At 38.2% G+C, this 26,876-nt stretch overlaps 1 protein-coding gene across 1 annotated transcript; it reads left to right on the top strand.

Moving 5' to 3' along the window:
* Positions 1-267: 267 nt before the first annotated feature.
* Positions 268-2,095, top strand: TKTL2 (transketolase like 2). The gene is given in 5 exon segments (XM_063108689.1): positions 268-423; positions 426-455; positions 571-850; positions 853-1,374; positions 1,377-2,095. Coding segments are annotated over 5 exon segments (1,605 nt in total). The 5' UTR covers positions 268-369.
* Positions 2,096-26,876: the final 24,781 nt, after the last annotated feature.

The raw sequence follows: 26,876 nt of genomic DNA, 5'->3' as shown, positions 1-26,876 counted from the left end.
CCATGAACGTTTTAAAGTACCCAGACATGAATATAAGAATGTTCCCTTTTGAATGTATAACATGAGAAAGATATAAAGGAATGCATTTATTTTTGAACATGCAAGGGATCGAGTCAGTATTAAAAGTCCATCCGGCTGGGCGCAGATGCAGGGGCGGTGCAAGGAGGTGCCCGCCCCGGGCCAAGCGGCGGCCCAGCCCTCTGCACGCCTCGGGCTGCTCCCTGAGCTCGTGCCTGCGCGTGGTCACGAGGCAGAACTGCGGTGCGGGTGCTGCGGGACACGGCCAACCGCCTGCGGATCCATTCCACCAGGGCCACGTGTGCCTCCAGCTCCGGCCACTGCACGCCGTGCTGCAGTGCAGCGGAGATCATGTCTGTCCTCTTCTTTCACACGACGAGGCATAGACAGAGAGACCCACAACACAACGCGACAGCGACCGGTTCATCCTTCTCCAAGGGCCATGCTGCTGCAGTGCTCTGTGCTGCTTGGGCAGAGGTGGGCAGCATCAGGGAAGCCGATCTGCTGAGCTTGAGGAAAAGTCACTGCGACTTGGAGGGACATCCCACCCCTCGACTACCGTTTGTTGACGTGGCAACAGGGTCCCTTGGGCAAGGATTAGGTGCTGCCTGTGGAATGGCTTACACTGGTAAGTACTCCGACAAGGCCAGCTGCCGGGTGTTCTGCCTGATGGGAGATGGTGAATCTTCAGAAGGCTCTGTCTGGGAGGCTTTGGCCTTTGCTTCCCACTACAGTTTGGACAATCTCGTGGCAGTCTTCGACGTGAACCGCTTGGGACAAAGTGGCACCACACCCCTTGAGCACTGCATAGACATCTATCAGAATCGCTGTGAAGCTTTGGGTGGAATACTTACTCAGTGGATGGCCACGATGTGGAAGCCTTGTGCCAAGTGTTCCTGCAAACCTCTCAAGTGAGGAACAAGCCTACTGCTATAGTCGCCAAGACCTTCAGGGGTCGGGGTATTCCTAACATGGAGGATGCACAAAATTGGCATGGAAAGCCAATGCCAGAGGGAAGAGCACATGCCATTATCAAATTAATACATACTGACAGGAATCTCATACCACGACCCCCTGTTGAAGATTCACCTCAAATCAGCATCACAAATATAAAAATGACCTCTCCACCTGCTTACAAGGTTGGTGACATGACAGCTACTCGAAAAGCATGTGGTTTGGCTCTGGCCAAGCTGGGTCATGCAAATGAGGAAGTTATTGTTCTGGATGGTGACACAAAGAACTCCACCTTTTCTGAGATATTCAAGAAAGAACACCCTGAGCGTTTCGTAGAGTGCTTTATTGCTGAGCAGAACATGGTAAGTGTGGCACTGGGCTGTGCCACACGTGATCGAACCATTGTTTTGCTAGTACCTTCGCTGCCTTTTTGACCCGAGTGTTTGATCAGATCCGTATGGGAGCCATCGCTCAAACCAATATCAATCTTATTGGTTCCCACTGTGGGATGTCCATTGGTGAAGATGGACCTTCCCAGATGGCCCTGGAGGATCTAGCTATGTTCTGAAGCATTCCCAATTGCACTCTTTTCTATCCAAGTGATGCTATCTCAACAGAGCATGCTGTTTATCTGGCCGCCAATACCAGGGGAATATGCTTCATTCGAACCAGCCAACCAAAAACTGCAGTTATTTGTACCCCGCAAGAAAATTTGGAGATTGGACAGGCTAAGGTGGTCCACCACAGTGTCAATGACAAGGTCAGAGTTATTGCAGCTCGAGTTACTCTACATGAGGCTTTAGCAGCCGCTGATGACCTTTCTCAACAAGGTTTTTCTATCTGTGTCATCGACCCATTTACCATTAAACCCCTGGATACTGCCACAATCATTTCCAGTGCAAAAGCCACAGGTGACCGGGTTATCACAGTGGAGGATCACCGTAGAGAAGGTGGCATCGGAGAAGCTGTATGCGCTACTGTCTCCAGGGAGTCTGACATCCTTGTTCATCGGCTGGCAGTGTCAGGAGTACTTCGAAGTGGGAAACCTAGTGAATTGATGGATATGTCTGGAATCAGTGCTGGACACATCATAGCAGCTGTGAAATCTACTTTAATGAACTAAAATGGCTCAGTTTTTAAAAAGTCAAGTTTGTTGGCTTTTGTCTTAAAACACTGGTATCTTTATATGAGTATTAAATTCATGCTTGTTACAAAACCATCATTTATATCTATACAATTGTACTTTTTTAAAAAAGCAAAACCATTTAACACCTTTTTTATTCCTAAATCAGAAATTCTAGTTAACTACTTTTCTGTTAAACTGTGACTATACAAACAAATGTCACTCTCATATTTGAGTGAGTTATAAAAGTTTAAATAACAGAATAGGAAATAGAGCAATTACAAAACAGAAAGTTTTCTGATAAGACTACAAATAACTGACTGGGTTGGAGATCAATGTAGAGGTAACTGTTTCTTAAATGTGTGTAATTGGTTTGTAAGTTAAGAAAATGTGTATTTAATTGTAGACATCAATAGTTTGGTTTTGAAGCCAGTTTGAGTTTTCATATAATACCGTCCTACAACTGCAGTTTTCTGTGTAACTTCAAACTGTAGTTACCTTGGAATTTCCTCTGAAGTTTGTTTTTCATCTCCCCTCTGTGGTTTAGAGTCTGTAGAGCATCACTGTAAGCACTTACGACGTGCAACAGTGCTTGTGGTGACTGTCCTGTAAAGAGAAAAAAGCATAACTAATTCTAGTCTGCACGCTACATCTGTGAAGATTCAGAAATGTTCCACTTTTTATATGACCAAACCAAATTGCTAACTTGATTATATTCATGTACGAAAGATACTAAAGTCAATGTAGTAAAACATTTAAAAACTAGATTCTTTATTTAGTTTATGCCATGAATGTGTAATTTGGTTTCTCAGTGAAATAATTGTAAGGAAGGAAGAAACTCGTTTCTCAATCAAACAAACGGAGGCATGTTCTCAATCACAAACAAACAGCAAACCTGGGAAAAGAGCAGGGCTGGAGATAAATTACTAGAGAGTGATGTCTGGACTGAAGAGCCAACCCTTAAGCAGACTCCTTACTTTTAGCCGTAAGTGCATACATTATATGCTTGGAATACAAGAAAGAAGTACCAGTCAAGTATTAAAGATGGACCCAAGGTTCCAAACTAAATTGAAATTACTCCCAGTGTGTTTACGTTAGGTAATTAGTTCCTTATTTTTATTGCACTCATTAAATGTCCTCATTAAGTTCTTCGGAGTCATAACCAATTTGTCTGGGCAATTCTTGTTCTAGAAGGTATGATAGAAGCCAAAAAGTACTAACCTGGGAATTGGAGAAACCAGAGCCTACTCATTCTGCTACTGTCCTTTTACTCTGAGCTAGCTTCTTCTTCTGTAAAATGTTCTATTTTTCATAAGACTTAAAAAATTATTGTGTAAAAACAAAAACACTTGATATAGGATCACTGTTTGGCATTTGGAAAATGCAAATAAGCAAAAATATTTTACCTCACATTTTACCGAAAACACCACCAAAAAAATCCATTTAATTGTATTTGCTACCATGTAATATGTAACTGGATCTTCCAAAATAGTCATTCACATCTAGTAACATCAATCAAATATTACATCTATCTATGAGTGGGGTAATACTAAATATGATAAATATGACTCCAGCCTTACATTTTTCATACCTTAAAGATGGATAACATTAATTCAGACACACAGTAAAATAGATAAAACAAGAACACGAAATTGCTTGTCATAACTTGGATGTGCCTTCTGGAGAAGGTCTTCAGTTTTTATTACTTTGTAACATGAATGTAGGGTGCAAAATGGTCTGTTTCCAACCAAACATGCATAAACACACTTTTAATAATGACAGTAGATCAGTTTTTTAATGTCTAATGGAATCTCAGAGACCACCATAAGTTATATTTTCTTGTAGGAGGGTGGGGAAGCCCTCAGAATCTCTCCTGCAAAGGTTTGATTTCACGAGGTATCAACCAGTAGCTATCAGCTTCAGAGAAAAGAAATAGAAGGGGAGACTTGTATCTACAATTCTTAAAGTAAGATGGAATCATATCCAATTTCAAAATATCGAAGGTTCTCTAGACTTGAATCTATCCTGAGATCTTTTAAGTGTCAATAGAAACCTTAGGACAGACTCATCCTGACTGATGCTAACTCTTGCCTGCTGAAGCTTGTGAAGATGTAGTTTTGATGAGCAATGTGATCACTGGTGTAACTCTATCTTCTGTTCATTGTTTTGCCTATAAGAAAGTCTTTTAGATTATCAAGAGATCCTGATGATATTCTGGGACAGCTGTGACACTAGCAGCTGCCTTGCTTATGGCTGCAGTAGTAAAGGCTGGGGCAGTCATCTGAGAGTGACCTTGATCATCCAGGTGGTGAAGCGCTCCTAGGTCATCTCCTGGTTTCTGTGACTCTTAGATACAATCAAAGAAGAAATCAGGACAGTGAGCTTTTATTTTACTTTATTTAAATACGTCAATGGCTCATAAGCTATCTGGAAATTTAATTGAGGTTCGTATTTGGGAAAAAAACCAAACTTTTTTTAAAAGAAAAAGTAAAAGATTCAATGTTTCTGATTTTTAAATTATGTAACAGTGATGTGAGGTACTAACTGAGATTTAGTTATCCTGAAGTTTACTGAACTGTACAACAGTTACTAAATTCTCCAGGGCCCAATCAGAAAGAGTCTGGTTTGGAAAGTTGAGAAGAAGTGAGCTGTGTTGGTGGCCTTTACTATTGTGATACATAAGGGAGGTCCTGGGACATTGTTGTGATAGGAGGGAAGGGTGTGCTGTTATTAGAGAAAGGCCATCTTCTCCATCTCTCCCATAGGAGATCGGAGAAGGCACTGAACCAATTCCCTTCACTGACATTGGTGGGGGTAAGGGTTCCCTAAGAGAATTGCTTCAAGGTTTGGCGTTAACTGCAAAAAGGGGAGACAGGTATTTCCTTGCAAGGTTGGATGTTGATTTAGACATGGCCTTGCTTCCCTGACCATAAAGCTATGGAGTTGGGGTAGAGGTAGAGCAGATTGGCAAACACCATCAGCAAGCAAAATCTGCCTGCCACCTGTTTTTATACAAATTTGAGCAAGCTGAGGATGATTTTACAATTTTAAATGCTTTAAAAAATTAGGAGAAAAGTACTATTTCATGACATGTAAAAATTGTATGAAATTCGAATTTCAGTGTCCATGAATAAAGCTTTATTGGATCACAGCCAGGCTCATTGTATGGTGTACTGTCTGGCTTCTTTGGAGCTAAATGATAGAGTTAAGTAGTTGTGACAAACACCACATGTTCTGTAAGACCTAAAATATTTACTATCTGGCCTTTCACAGTAAAAGTTTGGAAACCCTGGAGTACAGCACTGGGAAGATATGAGGGTGACAGCTGCATGAAGGGGATAAGAACTGACCCCTTGAGGTTTAGGCCTCAAGGCCACGTCTGTATTTGAGTATAAAGTGTTAATGGGATTGGAGGTTGCACGCTTGCCAGAAACCACCACATTGAGGACTAAAGAGGTACGTGTATCAGAGAAATTCTGTGTGATGCATGTAGTTTGGGAACAATAGAAAGGTATAACATCCCCTAGAAAGGAGCCACCAACTCTTAGAGTAGTTACTCACTATTAAATCCCTCAGTTGGAATCAGTTGGCCCTAAACCTTGCTGAGTTTATAAAACAGATCAGTAGTGGTGTTGAACAGAGAGGGCACAGTATCTATTAGAAGATACTATTGGGAAATGGGATAGAGGAAAGATGTGAGAAAGAAGACTGCCCTTCTCTTCAACTCTCAGTGAAGCAACTGGGGAGAAAGAATTTTGAGATTGTAGGCTTAAAGAATGTGCAGCTAAGTTTTGTGAAAATGAAGCTATTCTAATAACTGAAAGTGACTGAAAGTGCTAGGAAATTAGAGACTACATTAAGGGTGCTTTATATATAATGGAAAGGGATAGAAGAGGTTTCAACAGAATACAGACGACAGCAGTTAATGGAAAAATAAAACTATTTTGTGATTATACGTACAAGAGTTGAGTCACTGCAGTCAAAGCAGTTATGCTAAGAAGAAACATAACTCTTTGTATAATATTATTATCTATTTTAAATTCAGTATTTATAATATTGAAATATTTTGGTAACAAGCACATTGAATAAAAATGATTTATAATGAGATTAAAACAAAACTTTTGTTTCCCTCTGTCTCTTTAAAAAGAATTCAATGTGGGTAAACCTAACTGGTTCTGAATGGAAAGTTGGACAGATCCCACGACTTTCCCATGTACCTCTCAGTAACAGACAATCCTATGGTTACTTTACATTACAAAAATCCAATCTGGATTCAGTGATTAAACGCATTCATCTTAATATATCAAGCAATGCTTCAGTCTTCATTAAAATTAAGACTTTTGCATTACTTCACTCAAGCAAAGTCCTGTAGTTGACAGTTGCCTGCCCTCAGGGAAGGGTGTGTTGCTGCCTTCAGTTTTCTATACCCTTTCCCTTTTCTAAGCCTCTCCAACTTTCTCGCTAGAGTTTTAGACCAGAAAAAGGTGAGGGTGTGGGAAAGAGGAGAGGTCACTCTTATTTTGCTGGGAGACTATGCATTCCCAAAGTTTGGAAGGTGCTTAGAGCTGATGCCCCTTTGTACTTATATCTTTATTTCACATATGCAAGCATTTCTGAAATTTAGAGAACCTCATCACTATGTTACACATTAGAGCGAATGCAAGCTTAGAACAAAATCTGGCAAATATACAAGCATTTATTTGCAAAAAGACAAAAAAAAAAAAGCAGCCATGCAATGTGTAGAAGTAAGCTTAGGGAAGTCCCCACTATTGTCGGGCATTTTGACAAATCTGTGGATAAACATTTGCTCCAAGATGAACATTAGTAGAACTTGTAAAGTCCAAAATATGCAACAGCCAGTATGGAATGGGCTCCTACCACTAAGAATGAATGCCGACCTAATCAGAAGGTTCGCTACCTGTAAAAAACTAAGAGGGTGGTAGAATAATGTAGCCACTGATTATCAGCTCTGGAAATAGTGATATTCTGAAAAGAGGAGCAGCTAACCATTGAGTTGGGTCAGGATTACTCCACGAAGTGGAAGACACAGGACTACACAGAGCTCTAGACTCGGAGTTTTCTTTTTGTAAAAGAATAGACTCTGCGTTTTCAAGATTCTTAAATATCACACCTTCAGAGGGAGAACAATATGCATAAAATTTGTAATCAGACCCATATCATGAACACATTGTATTTCCCCAATAAAAATTATTTTAACAAGAATACATTGATGAACAAATCCTCTGTAGTAAGAATTACAGATTAATATACTTCAAAAGTGAACTAAGCATCCCAGCCACGTGGATGAAAACTGACATACACACACATATATGCACACAGACATTCACGTGTTTGTTTATCACACTAATGCTCAAGCATTTTAAAGAAAATTACTACATGAATGGTAAATACTGCTATTTTACAAATGAGGAAGCTAAAGTGCAAAGAGAGAAGCTATGTATTTATAACTTGTCCAAGGTCACATAGCTAGCATGTTATAGAGCCTGAATTTAAGGTTATGTATCTCATATAATTCTAATAATAACCTTGAAATATGTATTTTATTATTATTCCCATCTTGCATATGAGAAACTTACTCTCAGAAAGAAAATGTTACTTCTCTATTTTGTGTGTGTGTGTGTGAAAAATGCAAGGATGTTGGAATACTTTAACTCTATGTATACCAACCCACCCTCACAGAAATGGAATGGTTGACATGTACATTAAATGCTTTCATCTATTTTTGAATTTAAAAAGTTAATAAACTATTATGATGCTTAGCATTCAAACAAAAAAGTGCACAAACCATAAGTGCACAGCTCAGTAAATTTTCTCCAAGTGAACACATTCATCTAACTCATACCTGAATGAAAAATTATGACATTACAGCACTCTAGAAACCACCTGTATTAGTCCATTTCTGTTGCTTATAACAGAATACCTGAAACTCTGTAATGCATAAAGAAATGAAATGTATTTCTTGCAGTTTCAAATGCTGGGAAATCCACGGTCCAGGAGGTGCATTGGGTGAGGGCCTTTTTCTGGATGGCAATTGTAGAGCTAGGGCCAGGGTCTGGAGCTCACGGACCCCTCAAACCCATTCACAAACCCTTCACATGCAGATTTATGAGCTAGGTAACTGGCAAAAAGGTCCTTGGAGCCTTGGCTAAAGTAGGAATAATCTTTTATTCAGCACACATGCGTCTAGGAGCTAGGCAGTACAAAGAGAAACTCAAAAAGTCAACTGCTACAGGCAAAGTCCAAAGAAAACTGAGCAACTACCAGCAGAGTAAACATGATCTGTTTTTAGAGTTGAGCTCTGCCAGCCAGCGCTGCTTAACAAACACTCTGAAGAACACACAACAGCAACAACCTAAAACCATACATTGGCATGCATGCGTACTAACTCTACCCACCCACAACTTCCTTACAGGAAATGTGCTGCTTGACCCCCAACCAGACCTGAGCCAAGGGAGCCTGACAAAATTATCCTATTTCCCCCACAGCAATGCAGGGTATCACATGGTGAGAGATTGGCATGAGCAAGAGAGCTAGCCTTCTCACCTGCTCTTCTTATAAAGCCATCAGGACCATGACCATGACCACCCATTAAACCATCAGTTCATTACTCCATGAATACATCAATCCATTCAGGAGTGCACAGACCTTATGATCCAATAATCTCTTAAAAGGCCCCACCATCCACCACATTTTGGAGATTAAGTTCCAACATGAGCTTGGGAGAACGTTATAACCACAACATCACCTTTTTTGTTTGTTTGTTTGTTTGTTTTGACCTGTAAGGGGATCGCAACCCTTGGCTCGGTGTTGTCTGCACCACGCTCACCCAGTGAGCGCACCGGCCATCCCTATATAGGATCTGAACCCGCAGCCTCGGCGCTATCACTGCCGCACTCTCCCGAGTGAGCCACAGGGCCGTCCCACCACAACATCACCTTCTTGCCTCCTTCTCTCCCTTCCTCCTCAATGTTAACCACTGTTTTAATTTCTAACTCCATAGATTATTTTTGCCTGTTTTTGAACTTTAGATAAGTGGTATAAGTCACTGTATGCTTTTTATGTTTGGCTTGATTTGCTCAACATTGTGTTTGTGGAATCTTCCATATTGTTACCTGCACTTTAAGTTTATTAAATTTCTCTGCTGTGTAGTATTTCAGATCATCAATATACAGCAATGTATGAATTTAAATTGTTGATGAACACGTGGGTGTCTTCATTTAGGGTCTATTGCAAATACTGCTGCTGTGAACATTATTGCACAAGTATTTTGGTACTTTACGTAAATGAGTATTCTGTATTTTTATTTCCTAAATCTTGCAACTTTCTCCATAGTGATTATACTAATTTATACTCTCACATCGGAATATGAAGGTTTAGATTGCACACCAGTCTCATCAATGTTTAATCTTGTCTGTCTTTTTTATTTTAGTTTTCTCGTTGCTGGTTATTTAAGTGATATTGCAGTTTTAATTTGCATCTTATGAATGATTGATGAAGTTGGGCATCCTCATATGTTTATTAGTTGTGTGAAAGTGCTTGTTCACGTCTTTTGCCTATAGGTCATTTGCCTTTACATCGTTGATTTTTATGAGCACTTTAAATATTTTGGATACACACCCTTTTTTTAATATATGTATTTCAAATATCTTCTCTCACTCTGTGTACTGTCATTTCACTACCTTAAGAGTTTCTTTTGATAAACAAAAGAGTTCATTTTAATGTAATCCTATTTATATTTTTTTTTCCCTGTGTGGTTAGCACTTTTTGTCTTATGTTTAAAAAAGAATTGCCTTCCCTAAGATTATTAAAAATATTCTGCTATGTTTTCTTTTGCAAATGTTATACTTTTCTCTTCATATACAGATCTAAAGTTCATCTATAATTGACTATTGTCTGTAGTGTAAGGTCGGGGTCAAGATATCATTTTTTTCCTTCTCAACAAAATTGCACAACACTGTTTTTTGAAAATTACATTCTCTCTGTCACTGCACTACAGTGTTCTTTCTCATAAATCAGGTGACTGTACATTGGTCTATTTGTCCTAATATATCCTATGGGTCTACTTGTCAAATTTCATGCCAATGATACACTGTCTTAATTATCATTGCTTTACAGTAAGTTTTAATATACAGTAGTGTAAGTCCTCAATTTCCTCCAGTTTTTGTTTTTCAGGATTGACTTGGCTATTCCTGGTCTTTTAATTTTCTTATAAATTTTAGAAATAGATGGACAATTTTCACAAAAATGTATTTGCATCTTGATGCAGCTACACCTGGATTATATTCCCTTTTCATCTTCCACTTAAAGAGATCATAGCATTAAAAGTCTTTTAGGAAGTTAAACTGAAGAGATCTCATTAAACAGGTTTTAGCAAGTTATATTCAAAGTCTTCAAACTGCGTGTGGTATGCATCACTCGTGGGGTCTTAAAGACTTTCTAAGTGGTATGTAGGCATGGAAGATTTTAAGTGACTCTATTTCTAGATACTTAAATCCATGTTTTTGTTCCTAAAATTGATCTGCCTGGAAATACCCCTGTGATTCTTTTGAATATCCTCTTTCTTAATTGTACCTCTTTTACTTTTCAAAAGAAAGGCATACTTCTCACCCGCCCTTAATGTTATCATTCATTTCCAGTTGTAAAATCATCACAGTGCCAAGAAAAGGAATATTTCAAAATATTGGTTCTGTCAAAACCTACTTTAATGAGGTCACTGTGAACGAGCAGTAAATCATTGTGTCTTTCCTTGTCTTAGTCATAGTTTTGGTAAAGTTAAAGCCTGCAATTAAAAAATCACTTTACCCAATATACAAATGTCATGAATTTAAGCCATATTATAGATTGGAGTGGTGACAATGATGACAATTTTTGTTTAACAAATTCTTTCCTGCCATCCCTCAACTATGGTCAAAGCACTGTTGCTGAAAGTCTCTGGAGAGTGAAGTGAAGGAAGATAGTAAAAAAATACCGAACGTGGCAGCAGCTTATTCATTGAGTCTACAAATTCAGACAGGTCTGTATGCCTTATGTATCTAAAAATCTTAAAAATGGAATATTTAAGACATGAAAAATATTTTCAGTCTTCTCATTAAGGAAAAGAAACATAGTAAAGACTCTCACTCAACTATGCCTATGGTATAGAAGTAAACTTGGCATGATTTTAAAGCAAAGGGAATTAAAAGTTCCATGTTTATATCTGACAGAACAATAGATTGCTTTATTTTTCCCCTATTCTTTGTTTAGATTCACAGCAGACATGTTTTTCTTGATATATGACAAGATGCACAGCCATATGCATTTTTCCATTTGGATAAAAAACTACCACTTGCTGTCACTGATACACTATTTCTCTATTTTTTTTTTAAATTTTAAGTTTGTATATACATATATATTTTAAATTTGTATTGATTATACATATTCATGGGGCACAGAGCTGACCGTCAGCACCTGTGCCCAAGGTGTGATCAGATCAATGCTATCTGCCACTGATATTCCTTGTTATCTCTGATGGTGCACATTCCTATCATGTACATAGTAGATTTAGATTAACCTAACTTCAGTATATTGTGAATTCTACTGTATAAATAGAGCATTTAAGAGGCAATCGTTAATATACCTGTTGAAAAATCTTACATTACTTTTGGTTCAATACCTTCTCTTATTTTTGATGCTAATATCCACAAATTATATAAAAACTGCTTTCTTAATGGCAGAAATTTCAAGTGCAGGTACAGGGTAAAGTGTATCCCTATTGCAGTCCAGGACAATGTAGGCCAAGGTGCCCTGAACTTTAGAGAATCAGCTTCTTTAGTCAGAATGAATTTATTCCTCTCAGGTTTGGTATGTAATTCTAATCCTACTGTACATATTAAAATATGATATAATAATTTTATTATAAAAGGCAATATTAATATATGACAGATAATATATCCTTAAAATAGCAATAAAAACTTAGATATAACCTTAAATTTTCTGAAAGTATGTAAGGAAAAAAAATTTAAGATTCTGGTTTAGTTAAATAGGGCCTGTTTGTTCCAGGTAGAAATGACAAGCTGCTGCCCTGAGGGCTGAATCCAGCCCAAGAAGGTCATCCTAGTTCAGGTCAAGGTTTTTCTTTCCTCCTTTATTTTTTTTAAAATTGAATTTTAATTGAAAAGCCTGTAGGCAATTGCATTCTCTCTGATTCCTTTCCACTCTCCTCACTGTAGAGGGTTAAAAATCTTGATTCTCATTTGATTTTTAGACAGGGCTCTTTAGCTAACAAACTTATGGGACAAAAGTCCTTAGTTAGGAAGCAGTGGCCTACAGCTAAGTGGGCAAAAGCCTATCTAATCAATTCTGATCAAATAAATATTGATTTTCAGTTGATTTTTAGTATAGGGTTTTTAGCTAACAAACTTATGGGACAAAAGTCCTTAGCTAGGAGGCAACGGTCTACAGCGAGCAGGCAATAGCCTATCGAATCAACTCTAATCACTGTTTAGGAATGGGATTGTGTACTTTGATGGTTTAGAGTTAACAGGTGGTTAATATACTGATCTTGTTAAGAGATTTTAAAGAATTGCTGTAGGAAAATATGTGAGAAATGTTTGCTGAAGGGAAAACTTTTTGTAATGGAAACTTAAGATACTACAATCACAGATAGGTAGAATGGTAGGAATGTAATGATTGTTTTAGCTGTTATAAAAATAGTTACATTTTAAGTTAAAGATAATGATCACAGTGTAATTGGCTCAACATTTCACTAATTATACTTTGGAATTCACGCTGATAGTTTTAATGATGTTACTATGTTCCATTTTTAAGCATACTTAGCTATGGATAAGTTTCGTCACGTTGACCACGTCTTTGTGTCCTTTTGAAATGATTGAATCAATTGATTTTTCTTGTGAACCTTCCTTGTCTTTACAATAAAAGCAGAAGCTAACTTTGAATCAGGGCTGTACCCAGTTTCTCCTTCTAACAGAAGAGTTGCTGAGGTGCAGTCCCTTAGGGCTTCTCATTGCATTCATGTTGCTTTGAGTAATCTTTTTTGTATCTCCATTACACAGCAAGAAGTGTAACACTATCTTAAATCTAACTGTTTCACAAATTTTTTTTGTGCCAGGATCCAGAAAACATTTTAATCTTGCTATTCAACTGGCAAGTTGCAAGAACATCATGTGGATAGAGAGTAAATAGCTTCTTTAACAATAAAGATACAAGCTCTATTTGTAAAAAAATAGTACAAAATTTTACTGAAGCACATAAAACAAGGCCTGAAGAGATGTCAAAACAGACTATGTTCTAGGATGGAAAAACTCAAAATCATAAAAATGTCAATCCTTCTCAAATTAAAATAAAATAAGTCAGAAAAAATACCAAAAGGGTGTGTGTTGAGTGGTAAGGTAGGATAGGGTGGTTAGAGTGAGGAGAAAATAGATGGATTTTAAAGTTTACATAATAGATTAAGTGTCCAAACGTTGCCAAGACATTCCGAAAAAGAAAAACAGTGAAGGCTGACTTCATAATTTGAGGGGCCTAATGCAACATAAAATGCAGAACTCCTTGTTAAAAAATTATTGACAGGGGCTGGCCAGGTAGCTCTGTCGGTTAGAGCATGGTGCTGTTAACACCAGAGTCCAGGGTTTGATACCCAGGCCTGCCAGCCACACACACAAAAAATATATACGTTTCGAATTTCAAGTCAGCAACAGCAGAGGATTCAACCAAGTGTAGAGCCTTGTACTACTTGCAGAGGTTGCATGTAAATCAAGCTGATTGTGGATGTGACCATTTGGTGATATCTATAAGTGGATTAATGTATATAGAGATCCTTTCTTTATTGTGTCAGAGACTATGAGGAATCTGGTTTGCTGGTCTTTTGTGTTTTATATTTGCCTAATTTGATCTCAAATCAATTACGAAGTTGGGGCCCAGCAGGAAAAAGAACAGCTCTTTGCTATCTGCATCAATGGGCTTCTCTGTTTTTCTGCCTCTTCTGTCTTTTAACCTGTGGCTAAAATTATGCAAATGAAGCTATCTGTAAACTATTCATGTGTATGTATGTCTGTTACTTAGAAATGTCTTATTTCTCATTGTGTGAATATCTCCTACGTAGGAGGGTATTAACAAATTAGATTCTAAGTCACAAATTAAAGACATTTCTATTTATTTATTTATTTATTTATTTACTTTAAATTTTAGATGTTGAAAATAAATTTATATTTATTTATCATGGATCATATGGACTGAGATTTCTACCAGGTACTTTTATCTGAATTAAAGTATTAGTTCATTAGTGAAAGACAAGAGTTTTTTTTTTTTAATTGATGGACAAACATTACAATATCAAGGGGACTTTTAAAAGAACCCACGTCTGAAAACCTCACTACTGTGTTCTGATTCACATTCCCAAGTTGTTTCCAGTTCTCAAAGTTATACGCACATAATTTGACAAAGATGTACACATCGTGCAGATTCTGTATTGAAATCCGATTTTTATCCTAACTTTATATTGTAAACATTCTATATGATGTACAGTCTTCAGACATATTTTTATCATTGTGTACCAGTCTGTCACATGCCAGAATCTACTTAATCACATTTCCCAATATTTGTATGTTTGGGATATCTATTTTTTGCTTCAAAGGAAAAAAAAAATTACTCATGACAAACTAAATAAAAATAAATGTCACTTCACTTCTCAGGGTTTCTCTCCTCATATGAAGAATAAGCAGATTGATCAATGATTTCTAAGGTTCCTTTCAGCTCAAAACATTCAATGACATTTCTGGCCCTAAAATAGAAATGGAAAAACTAGATTGGGCCTGGCAGTGGTTGATGTCAATCGTGTTCCAAAGAGACCAAGGTTCTTTGAGAGAATACTGAGCACTTCCATCCAGTCCCTATTTCCACACTTCTGTTAATTCTTCTACATTCCTCATCCTTAGTCCTCTGAAACCACTCTGCGATCACAGCACTTGTAAAGACATTTTATTTTGATGAGCTTATAGAACTGAATTAGTGCTTATATAAATAAAATATTCCTAAGGTTTCAAGAAGATAAAGACATTAAACTTAAAATTTTTAAAATAAGTAATATCAGATCTTTATTTTTTTTACAGAAACTAACTAAGAAATGTTTTAAGATTCCAAGCTAACATAACTAAGATAAATCTGTAGCAAAAAAGACTAATTTAACAATTTTGGTTTAATAAAAAGTGTTATTTCTTATGATTCATTGGTGTTAACTATAAAACAAGCTTGTATTTTATTCTATTTGAGTTTTTTTCCCCTCAATTTTACTAGGGTTATAGATCAAAGAAGCTAAGTTTAACACAATGTTAATGATTATGAAAAATTAAATTTTTATTCAGCTTAGTTGAATTATTATTCTGATAAACATTGTTTTAAGACTAAGTATTTTGTGGTTTGTCAGCTAGAAGATAATTTCCAAGATCTTTAGGTAACTTAAAATCTTGTACTGATTTGAAATTAAGTTAATTAATAGATAATCATTGGATATCTAGATAATTTCTAAATAAAATGACATTGGCTACAAAGCATAGTAAAGAACAAAAACTTGAAAAGTAAATTTTATTTGCCTTGATTTGTTATACGTGAGACAGAAAAAAAAGCTATAAATTGTGTTAAAATCATAGCGAAGTTTGCTCAATTTTGATTGTTTTGTTTCTTTGGGTTACAGATTAATACCTTTGCTCATAATATGAAAGTTTTCTCGGTTATAAAAGAGTTAATATTCTTTTCAACTCTGGAGTTTCTCTTTTAAAAAAATATTTTATGATAGCTTTGATTAAGTAGGTAACCAAGTATTATTTATCAGACCCCGTCTTAATCAAGTATGTAAAACTCCTCTTCTAACTTTTATTTTTTGCCTTCCCCAAATCAGATCCTACATATACAAAAAAAAATTAAAACTGTCAGAATAGCTTTTACACCTAAAAATATTGTGAGATGTCCCAGAGGGCACCAGGAAAATAAAATATATTTTTTCACCTTGTATGAAGAAATGCCAGAAATAATTCAGTTTGATATGTTACTGTGATAAGAGTTGCATAGAAATAGTTGTCAGATCAGGAGAGATATTCAGCCTTTACTAGTCTAAATTTGTCTAGGCAAAATGTTATCAATATAAATATTTAAGAAATTACATGATTTATGGAAGTTTTAAGAGATGTGTCAATGCAGTCATTGTCTATAATATGTGTTAACCTCAGGAGAAACACTTATCAAAACCCTGTGAAATATCTTTTCTACCTTCCTATGTTTTACAGTTTCCTTGACATGCTTTGCCTAGTATTATTTAACAGGTGCCTAATATAACAGTTGTCAGTCATCATTTCAGTTACTATTTAAAATGTCGATTGGGCACAATAATTTTTTAATTCAAATCTAGTGTCTTCTAGCCAGTAGTTCCCAATTAAGGATAACCATCAGATTTACCCTTAGAGTTTTATAAAAATACAGATGTCTAGGCCTTCCTCAGGACTATTGTGTCTTTTTTACTTTATATTCCTAATCTAAAAAATTAAATCTCAGAATTAGTATATCATATCTAGAGGTTTTATCTACTTAGTAAAAGTTATGCTTATATATTTGTATAAACTAGATGTGATATTCACTGGCTTTTTTGATAATAGGCTTAATCATTTACCGTAGGGACAGTTTGTCTACATTTTATTTTGAAAGTGTGCTATTATCTTTTTTTGTATGCTACTGAACAAACCAAATTTTTTTGTCACTTGCGTTATTCTCTTTTTTTGAACCCTCATTAGACCTCTTAGATTGAACAATTATTACTAATAAATTAACTACAGCCATTTAAAATCTGTCATTCACAGATAATCTTTTGTTTCAGTCTGATGTTTGCTTAAAGCCTCTTCTAGAACCTGCAGGGTTTGTGTATTCAGTTCAGAAGGATAGTTTCAGAGACTTATGAAAAGGACTCTACCAGGTATTGAAAACTATTGACAGTTGAGAGAATAGACTCTTGGAACAGGCTTCTGAACAGACATGATTTAGACAACTTCCAGACCATATCAGTGGACGGCATCAGGAACACCCTGAACTCAGTTTCAGTCAAGAAGTAGATGGCATAGTGTGACTACTAACCCAAGATCCAGCAGAACAACAATTAATGAATTAATGACTGATGAGGGAAAATTAATTGAGGTGATCTGTTTGGAATATTGTTGATTTTGTCTGTATGATCTATTTTTCTAGAAATATAAGGAAGCTATTTCTCTTTCTTCTTAAGCTATCTAACCACTAATGACTCCACACATTCTGTTTTCGTAAACTCAAGGGAAACATTTTAAAAATAATAGCTCATTCTCATGACTCTCTCCCCCCAGAATTGGAAAACTCTTAATAATTCTTTCAATTTTTTTGTGGCAAAGTACCTTGTGGTAGTTATTTGCTTAGGCTCAGTGAGAAACTGCCTTCCTTCTTATCAAGTTATAATGGGACAAATCAATTACGAACCACAGCCTTACCTGGAATGTCATATTTGCGACTGGTGGTCATCAAATCAAGCATGACAGATATTTTAAGGAACAAAGAGTGATGTCCACGTGGTGCCAATACCTACAAAGTCCTCCCAGGAACACTGGCCTGCTACAGGTGATAAAGAAAGTAAGAAACCTTAACCAATTCAGAGTCCTTGATAAAAGAATTCATCTGATTTTTGTATTAGTTTTTAAATTTATTATTAGCATATTCATTCTTACAAATCGTGATACTTCTTTATGCCCTTTGCCAGACCTATCACTTCCCAAATCCCCTTCCCAAACCTCCCCCCCCATCTCTAGTATCCTCAGGTTTGTTCCCTCCTTCCGAGAGTTCAGCGTATTGTTGTGGTCTTCTCTTTCTTTCTTTCCTTCATTCCTTCCTTCCTACTTTCCTTCCTTCCTTCATTCCTTCCTTCTTCCCTCCTTCCCTCACTCCCTCCCTTCTTAAATGCACTTTCCAAGCATTCATAAAACTCAGGCTCGCATCATTTTCCATTCTGAAAGAATAACTTTGAATCAGATTGTATCTGCCATATTTCCCCACCATTTAGAATTGCTGCTTCTTCTAGACTTGCATCTTTCAGCATGACTATTGTTGGGTTGGATCACACACCCCTCTGCCCCATCCTGTGCAGGTCCTGAGCTAGGTAGTTGAAAGAAGATTCTGGCGGCCGATAACAGGGTACACATGCTTTATTCCTGATGTGAGCTCCACCACCAGCAATTCAGAGCTGGTACTTTTTATACTGAAAGTGCACAACAGCGGCAGCAAGCCAAGGCGTACATGGGCACACATGTGCACTCACACTACTCTTACGTAACTTGTTTACAATGGATGTGCTGAGTCATACCCACCTGGATAAGAGGTGAGAGGGACTGACTAAACTAACTACACTTTCCTGTAGTATACTGTCCCTGTAGCTCTATCCTTCCAACTGTTAGCCATGAACACCCCACCCATACACGTGCGGTTAGTAGTCATCACTGGGGTGATTTACCATGGGAATCCTGCAGCCACACTGGTAGGAAACTCAGTGCATATTCAGCAAGCGGACACATTGGACACACGAACATATGGTGCCTGCAGCCACAATACTATTGGTAAAAAGACAAAAAAAAAAAAAAAAAAAATTATTAGCACCAATAGAGGGGGTTCTTATCCCTCTGGCAGAATACATGCCAGCTTACCGTCCTGGAAAGAATGGTTGGAGGAACAGGTGCTGCGTGCGGCTCTATGCAACAGAGCCTCCACTGGAGAGGGCCCGCCCTTGCAGGGTCTCTCATTCAAGATCCTGACTGTCGGCCATAACCACCGTGTACACCCCTTCAGGGATGGGGGTTGGGTGGTCCCTTTTTCAGAAGACCATTGTACCATTCAATCATTCCTACTGCCCGGGGATGATACTGCACATGTAACTTTCTCTGAATGGACAAGTAAGAAGCCCACTTTTGTACTTCATGTCCAGTAAAGTGGGTTCTGTTATCAATCTCTATGACCAGGGGCCAACTGTACATGGCCGTAAGGCTATTCAACACCTTGATAGTGCTTACCTGGTCTGGGGCTTTGCAGGGCCATACAAACAGAAAACCTGTCACCATATCAATGGCTATAAAAATGTACCTGAAATTCTCTGACCTTGGCAGTGGTCCCACAAAATCCACTTGCCATTGAGTCAGGGGCACGCTTCCATGGGTTATTTGCCCATTGGTATGTGGCATCTGCTGGGGGTGTGGACTCTCTTGAGCGCACACCAGACAAACACGACAAGTGTTTACTACGTCTTTCCATTTTATGGGCAGGTTCCACTGCCATCGGCCACACGGTCTTGCAGCCAGCATGCTGCACTCTCCAGTGTAGCCACCCAGCTACATCAGCAGCTGGAGCTCTCTCCAGCCTCTTACCTTAGCTAGTGCATAGGCTTCATCATTGCCTAGACTTGCTAGGGGAAATGCCCTGTAACACGGAAAAGAGTTACTTCCTTTTCCTGCCCTAACCCCATAACTCTTGCCACATGGCTTGTCCCCACAGGGGTTGGTGGCCTACCATCCACCATTGGTATTTCCAAGTAGATTGCAAAGGGAAAGACCCTTATATATGACCCACTCACATTGTTCCAAATGGCCTAGCAGCATTGGAGCTGCCTTGGTTAAATCTGCAAATGAATCAGACGTTAGAAAAACATTATCTATGTAATGAAATATTGTAGCCATGCTGGGCTTGGCTAGGTCCGCAGCCACCAAACTATGACAGACGGTTGGGCTATGCAAGTAGCCTTGCAGCAACACTTGAAAAGTCCATTGTCTTCCTTCCCAGGTGAAGGCAAATTGATCTTGGTTATCAGCCAAAATTGGGATAGAGAAAAAAGCATTTGCAAGGTCCAGTACATCATGATAAGTTCCCAGCTGAGTAGTCAGCTGATCCATCAAGTGGTGAACTGAAGGCACAGCTGTATGCATAGGAGGTACTGCTCTGTTCAGTTCTCAATAATCCACAGTCATCTTCCAGGTCCCATCAGGTTTTTTCACTGGCCATACCAGGGTGTTAAAGGGACTGTGTGCAGACGAATGATACCAACCTTTTCTAGCTCCAAGACAGTGGCACCTATCTCCACATGTCCTCCCAGCAGGCGATACTGTTTCACATTAACCACACACCTTGGCTTGGGTAACACCTGTGGATCATGTTTAGCATGTCCTCGTAACACAGGCTTCACTGTCTGTATTCACAACCAGAATTCTGCAACCGTCATTCGCAGGTGTAACCATAAAGTACATCTATACCCAAGATGTATTCAGCTAATGGGGATACATATGCAGTATATACATGAGGGAGCAATTGTCCTATCCCCAGCAGCAAAGACACAGCTTTGACTTTAATAGAATGTCCTCCATAGCCATCAGCATTCACTGTGGCCCCTGGAAACTTATCTGGGTTGCCATGTATCAGGCCACATTCTGTGCCGGTATCCACCAATGCTAATAGTCGCTGTACATCTGTCTCTGACCAGTGTATTGCCAGTTCAGTGTGAGGCCTCTGGTCCTCATCTGCCCCCAAAAGAAAAGCACCTCAGCCTGCTCCTTAGCCAAAAGAGAACAGTCCATCCACCTCCGCAGAAGCAGCCATAAAATCCTTCAAATACACTGGGCATACCTTGCTATCTGCCTCTTGGGGAAGCTTGGTATTATGCTGTTCAGGGTGCAATTGTTGCCACAAGGCAAACAAGACCGCATTTCGTTGTCGGTCAGTTTTCTCTCTGTCAACCCCTGCTGTAAGCAAGTCAAATCACATCTGCATATGGCTAGTTTTGCTCAATCTCTTCAAGGCAACACTCTGAGCATTTTGGGGAGACTTAGTCTTCACCAACTTTTGGACCCCCTTTGTTTGCCTCCTCCCCTCTGCTTCACCCAGACTGGCCATCATGGTCATCACTTCACGTATAGGATGCCCAACATATGGGGCCAGTATGACCATCAGTGACCCAAAGGACATTGACAGAGCATTATGCAGCACACTTCTCTAATGCTGCTTATAAAACATTCATCATCTGGGCCATGGGTGTTCACATTAAACATGGATTGTCACATCCCCAGCTCCCAAATTATTTGAACCAGCTTGGCATACATTTGCCACCTAATCACAGTTTGGGGGCAGTTCTCCAGCATTCATCCACATGGTCCAGATGGCTGCATTCACCCATTCCATCGAGGAGTGGTTATCCTGTCCTGGTGCTGTTCTGTAGCCAGTTGCCACAGGGACAGGTGCATGGTGATAGAGGCTAACTTTTCCATCTCCTCACCAGAGCACATCATGCTATCCACCCCTAGATCCCAGATACAAAAGCCAAGCAGCTAGGGGCTTGCCCTGTTTCTGGCAAAACTGTTTCCCTAGATCCGCCAACTCAGCTTGAGTATAGGGGACATAAGTAGTGAATTGGGTCACTTGTGGGTTGCTTACTGGTTGTCTGCCTGGTCCTGTGGGCTGTTCATGTGTCAGTTTCTGATGCATGACATGTCATGTCAGAGAACGCACAGTCTCAGCCAACTCACCACTGGGTTTGTCATCCTCTCCAGTGTCGAAAGCAGGAGTGACCTGTTGCCGTACTTCAGCCTCCAGAACAGGTACCCGTGCTTCCAACAAGTCTGCTTTCTGCTGCAAATCTCGAAGCCTCGCCACTTCATGGAGTTCCTGGTCCATGTTGACTTGTAGTACAGTGAGCAGCAGCCAGAGCCCGGTCAACAGGAAAGCAGCCGCTGGGTACCACATACTCGAGGGGAGCTACCTTTCCTCCCCCTCCTGAGGGGCTAGTGGCTCCCTTACCTGCTTGGAATCCTGATGACTACGCCAATTGTCAGGCTGGATCACAGACTCCTCTGTCCTGTCCTGTGCAGGTCCAAAGCCAGATAGTTGAAAAAAAGATACTGGCGGCCGATAACAGTATAGACATGCTTTATTCTAGGGGTGAGTTCCACCACCAGCGGTTCAGAGCTGCTGCCTTTTATACCAAAGGTACACAACAGTGGCAATGGGCCAAGGAGTACACGGGTGCACATGTGCAGTTACACTGCTCTTATATAACTTGTTTACAATGGATGTGCTGAATCTACCCAGCTGGACATGAGGCAAGAGGGCCTGACTAAACTAACTCCATTTTCCTCACAACTATATATTACAAAGTTAAAGTAGGAAATACATCACTTAACAGTTAATCCACAGACTTCAGGGTGCCTTAAACCCGAAGAGAACAGGTACATTTTATGAGTAACGTTATACCTGTTTTTCAGAGTTTAGCTAAATCATACACTGGTTTCTGTACTTTCCATTATCATGCCCTCAAACAAAGTGTTTTGTTTTAACATCTCATTATCACCTCATCTTTTTATCACCTCATCTGCCTGTACTTCAGAATTTTTCCTTATCTTCATTTTTTCTGCATTCTGTAATCATCTAATGACTATATACTATGCACATGATACCCTGCTAGCTTTAGAGATACAGAGATTTTTTAAAAAATCGGACACTTAGAGAGGTCTCCCTTCAGTGAGAATGATATATCCTTGGTAATATAAACAAATCACAGAAAGATATTAAGTTAAAATGTATGAAATTGACATTTTTTGTAGGACAAATCGGTCAAATATTAGCAGCTTCATGTGGCTTAATCTAATAATATAACCTAATATTATTATATTATAAAGTATTAGTAAAAAATGGCAGGAACTTGATGTTAGACAGTGAAGAGAATGATAAAGAAAACAGTAATCTTGGATGAGGAGAGGAGTCTATTCCTAGAAAGGGAGATCTTTAGACTTGGAAATATCAAGTAACTTAACATATCCCAGGAAGTGTAAGTGTGTTGCTGTTGAGAGATCTTAAGTAGCCAAACCGCCTGGATTCCAACTTCACTCCACCATTTACTAGCTTTAAGACTAGAATTACTATAATTAACACCATTTTGGAAAATAATATGTGAATAACTGTTAATATTCAAACAGAAATACCCTTTGATTCAGTGGGTCCATTTTTTCTAATCTCACCTGCAGAAATACAAAGCATCTCCACATAAATATATTTATATATAAATATAAATATAAATAATATTAAAATAAATAAATAGAAATAAAAATAAATAAATATATATATATTTATGACAGCTGTTTTGTTATAGCATGGAACATGTAAGGTGAATGTACAACAGTTGGGGAATGCTGAATAAATTATGTTGTATCCATGTCTTGGAATATCTCTACAAAAAGCGTAAGTCATATCTTTTTTTTTTTTTTAAGTTTTATTTTGTCGATATACATTGTAGCTGATTATTGCTCCCCATCACCAAAACCTCCCTCCCTTCTCCCTTCCCCCCTCCCCCCCAACAATGTCCTTTCTGTTTGCTTGTTGTATCAACTTCGAATAATTGTGGTTGTTATACTTCTTCCCCCCCCCTGGTTTGTGTGTGTGTGTGTGTGTGTGTGTGTGTGAATTTATATATTAATTTTTAGCTCCCTCCAATAAGTGAGAACATGTGGTATTTCTCTTTCTGTGCCTGACTTGTTTCACTTAGTATAATTCTCTCAAGGTCCATCCATGTTGTTGCAAATGGCAGTATTTCATTCATTTTTATAGCTGAGTAGTATTCCATTGTGTAGATGTACCACATTTTCCGTATCCACTCATCTGATGATGGGCATTTGGGCTGGTTCCAACTCTTGCCTATTGTAAAGAGTGCTGCGATGAACATTGGGGAACAGGTATACCTTCGACTTGATGATTTCCATTCCTCTGGGTATATTCCCAACAGTGGGATGGCTGGGTCGTATGGCAGATCTATCTGCAATTGTTTGAGGAACCTCCATACCATTTTCCATAGAGGCTGCACCATTTTGCAGTCCCACCAACAATGTATGAGAGTTCCTTTTTCTCCGCAACCTCGCCAGCATTTATCATTCACAGTCTTTTGGATTTTAGCGATCCTAACTGGGGTGAGATGGTATCTCAGTGTGGTTTTGATTTGCATTTCCCTGATGCTGAGTGATGTTGAGCATTTTTTCATGTGTCTTTGGCCATTCATATATCTTCTTTTGAGAAATGCCTATTTATCTCCTTTGCCCATTTTTTAATTGGGTTACTTGTTTTTTTGCTGTAAAGTTGTTTGAGTTCCTTGTATATTCTAGATATTAGTCCTTTGTCAGATGTATATTTTGCAAATATTTTCTCCCACTCTGTTGTTTGTCTTTTAACTCTGTTAATTGTTTCTTTTCCTGTGCAGAAGCTTTTTAGTTTGATATAATTTCATTTGTTTATTTTTCCTTTGGTTCCCCATGCTTTTGGGGTCATATTCATGAAGTCCGTGTCCAGTCCTAATTCCTGAAGTGTTTCTCGTATGTTTTCCTTAAAAAGTTTTATTGTTTCAGAGTGTATATTTAATTCTTTAATCCATTTTGAGTTGATTTTAGTATATGGTGAGAGGTATGGGTCTAGTTTCATTCTCTTGCATATGGATATCCAGTTATCCCAGCACCATTTGCTGAAGAGGCAGTCCCTTCCCCAGTGTATAGACTTGGTGCCTTTGTCAAAGATAAGATGGCTGAAGGTGTGTGGGTTGATTTCTGGATTCTCTATTCTACTCCATTGATCAGTGTTTCTGTTTTTATGCCAGTACCATACTGTTTTGGTTATTATTACTTTGTGGTATAGTTTAAAGTCGGGTAGTGTTAGGCCTCCTGCTTTATTTATTTATTTATTTATTGCTCAGAATTGCTTTGGCTTTCTGTGGTCTTTTGTTATTCCATATAAATGTCTGGATAGTTTTTTTTCCATTTCTGAGAAAAATGTCATTGGAATTTTGATGGGGATTGCATTGAATTTGTATATTACTTTGGGTAGTATGGACATTTTCACAATGTTGATTCTTCCAACCCAAGAGCATGGGATATCTTTCCATTTTCTTGTGTCCTCTTTAATTTCTCTCAGCAATGGTTTGTTCAAATTTGTTGGCATATAGTTGTTTATAGTAGTTACTAATGGTTTCTTGTATTTCTGAGGTATCAGTTGTAATATCACCTTTTTCATTTCTGATTTTTGTTATTTGTGTCTTCTCTCTTCTTTTTTTAGTTCGCCATGCTAATGGTTTGTCAATTTTATTTATCTTCAAAAAACCAACTTTTTGATTCTTTGATCGTTTGTATCATTTTTGGGGGTTTCATTTTCATTAAGTTCTGCTCTGATCTTAATGATTTCTTTCCTTCTGCTAACTTTTGGTTTGGATTGTCCTTGTTTTCTAGTTTTTTAAGGTGAAGTATTAGGTTGCTTACTTTCCATCTTTCCATTTTTCTGTTTTTTCTTTTTGGCTGCTATGGGGATTGCAACCCTTGGCTTGGTGTCCTTCGTACCACGCTCAGCCAGTAAGCGCACTGGCCCTCCCTATATAGGATCCGAACCCATGGCCTAGGTGCTACCAGCACCACACTCTCCTGAGTGAGCCACTGGGTTAGCCCATCTTTCCATTTTTCTGAAGTAAGCAATTAATGTGATAAATTTCCCCTTTAGTACTGCTTTGGCAGTATCCCACAGGTTTTGGTATGATGTATCATTGTTTTCATTAGTTTCAATAAATTTTTTGATTTCCTGTTTGATTTTTTCTAGGACCTATATGCCATTAAGTAGAATGCTGTTTAATTTCTATGTGTTTGTATTGTTTCCAGAATTTCATTTGTTATTGATTTCTAATTTTAATCCATTGTGGTCTGAAAACATACATGGGATAATTCCAGTTTTTTTGAATTTGTTGAGACTTGATTTGTGACCTAACATGTGATCTATCCTGGAGAATGCTCCATGTGCTGATGAGAAGAATGAATATTCTGATGTTTGTAGATGAAATGTTCTGTAGATATCTGCCAAGTCCATTTGGTCTAGAGTATTATTTAGATCTTGTGTTTCTCTGGTAATTCTTTGCCTAGAAGATCTGTCCAATATTGATAGCGGGATGTTCGGGTCCCCTGCTATTATGGTATTAGTGTGTATCTCATTCTTTAGGTCTAATAGAGTTTGCTTTATAAATCTGTCTTCTCTGACACTGGGTGTGTACATAATTATGATTGTTATGTATTCTTGATGGATGAATCCTTTTATCATTATGTAGTGGCCCTCTTTATCTCTTTTTATGGTTTTTGGTTTAAAGTCTATTTTATCAGATATAAGAATAGCTACTCCACCTTGTTTTTCATTACTATTTGCATGGTATATCTTTTTGCATCCTTCTCTGTTAGTCTATATGTGTCTTTACAGGTGAGGTGATTCTCTTGAAGGCAACATATAGTTTGGTCCTCCTTTTTAATCCAGTCAGTCAGCCTGTGTCTTTTGATTGGAGAATTTAATCCTTTTACATTAAGAGTTCTTATTGAAAAGTGTTGATTTGCTCTCAGCATTTTATTGATTTTTGTTTGGATGTCTTAAGTATCTTTTGTTCCTTTCTTTCTGATTTACTGTTTTCTTTTGTATTTGTTGATTTCTTGGGTTGTAGATAAACTTTTCTTTTCTCTTCATTATTAGCATTTTTATTTTACTTGTGGTTTTTGATTTTTCTTGAGTTTTTATGGCAGTGGTAGTTATTTTTCAGGTACCAAAGCTAGTACTCCCTGGAGAAATTCTTATAAGGGTGGTCCTGTGGTAGTGAACTCCCACAGTTTTTGTATGTCTGAGGGATAGCCTTGTGGGGTAAAATATTCTTGTCTGGCAATCTCTGTCCTTT

This window comes from Cynocephalus volans, chromosome 9 (assembly GCF_027409185.1).
Source record: "Cynocephalus volans isolate mCynVol1 chromosome 9, mCynVol1.pri, whole genome shotgun sequence".
Classification (NCBI taxonomy): domain Eukaryota; kingdom Metazoa; phylum Chordata; class Mammalia; order Dermoptera; family Cynocephalidae; genus Cynocephalus; species Cynocephalus volans.
The sequence above is the reverse complement of the archived record's forward strand: the minus strand, read 5'-3'. Positions and strand labels throughout refer to the sequence as shown.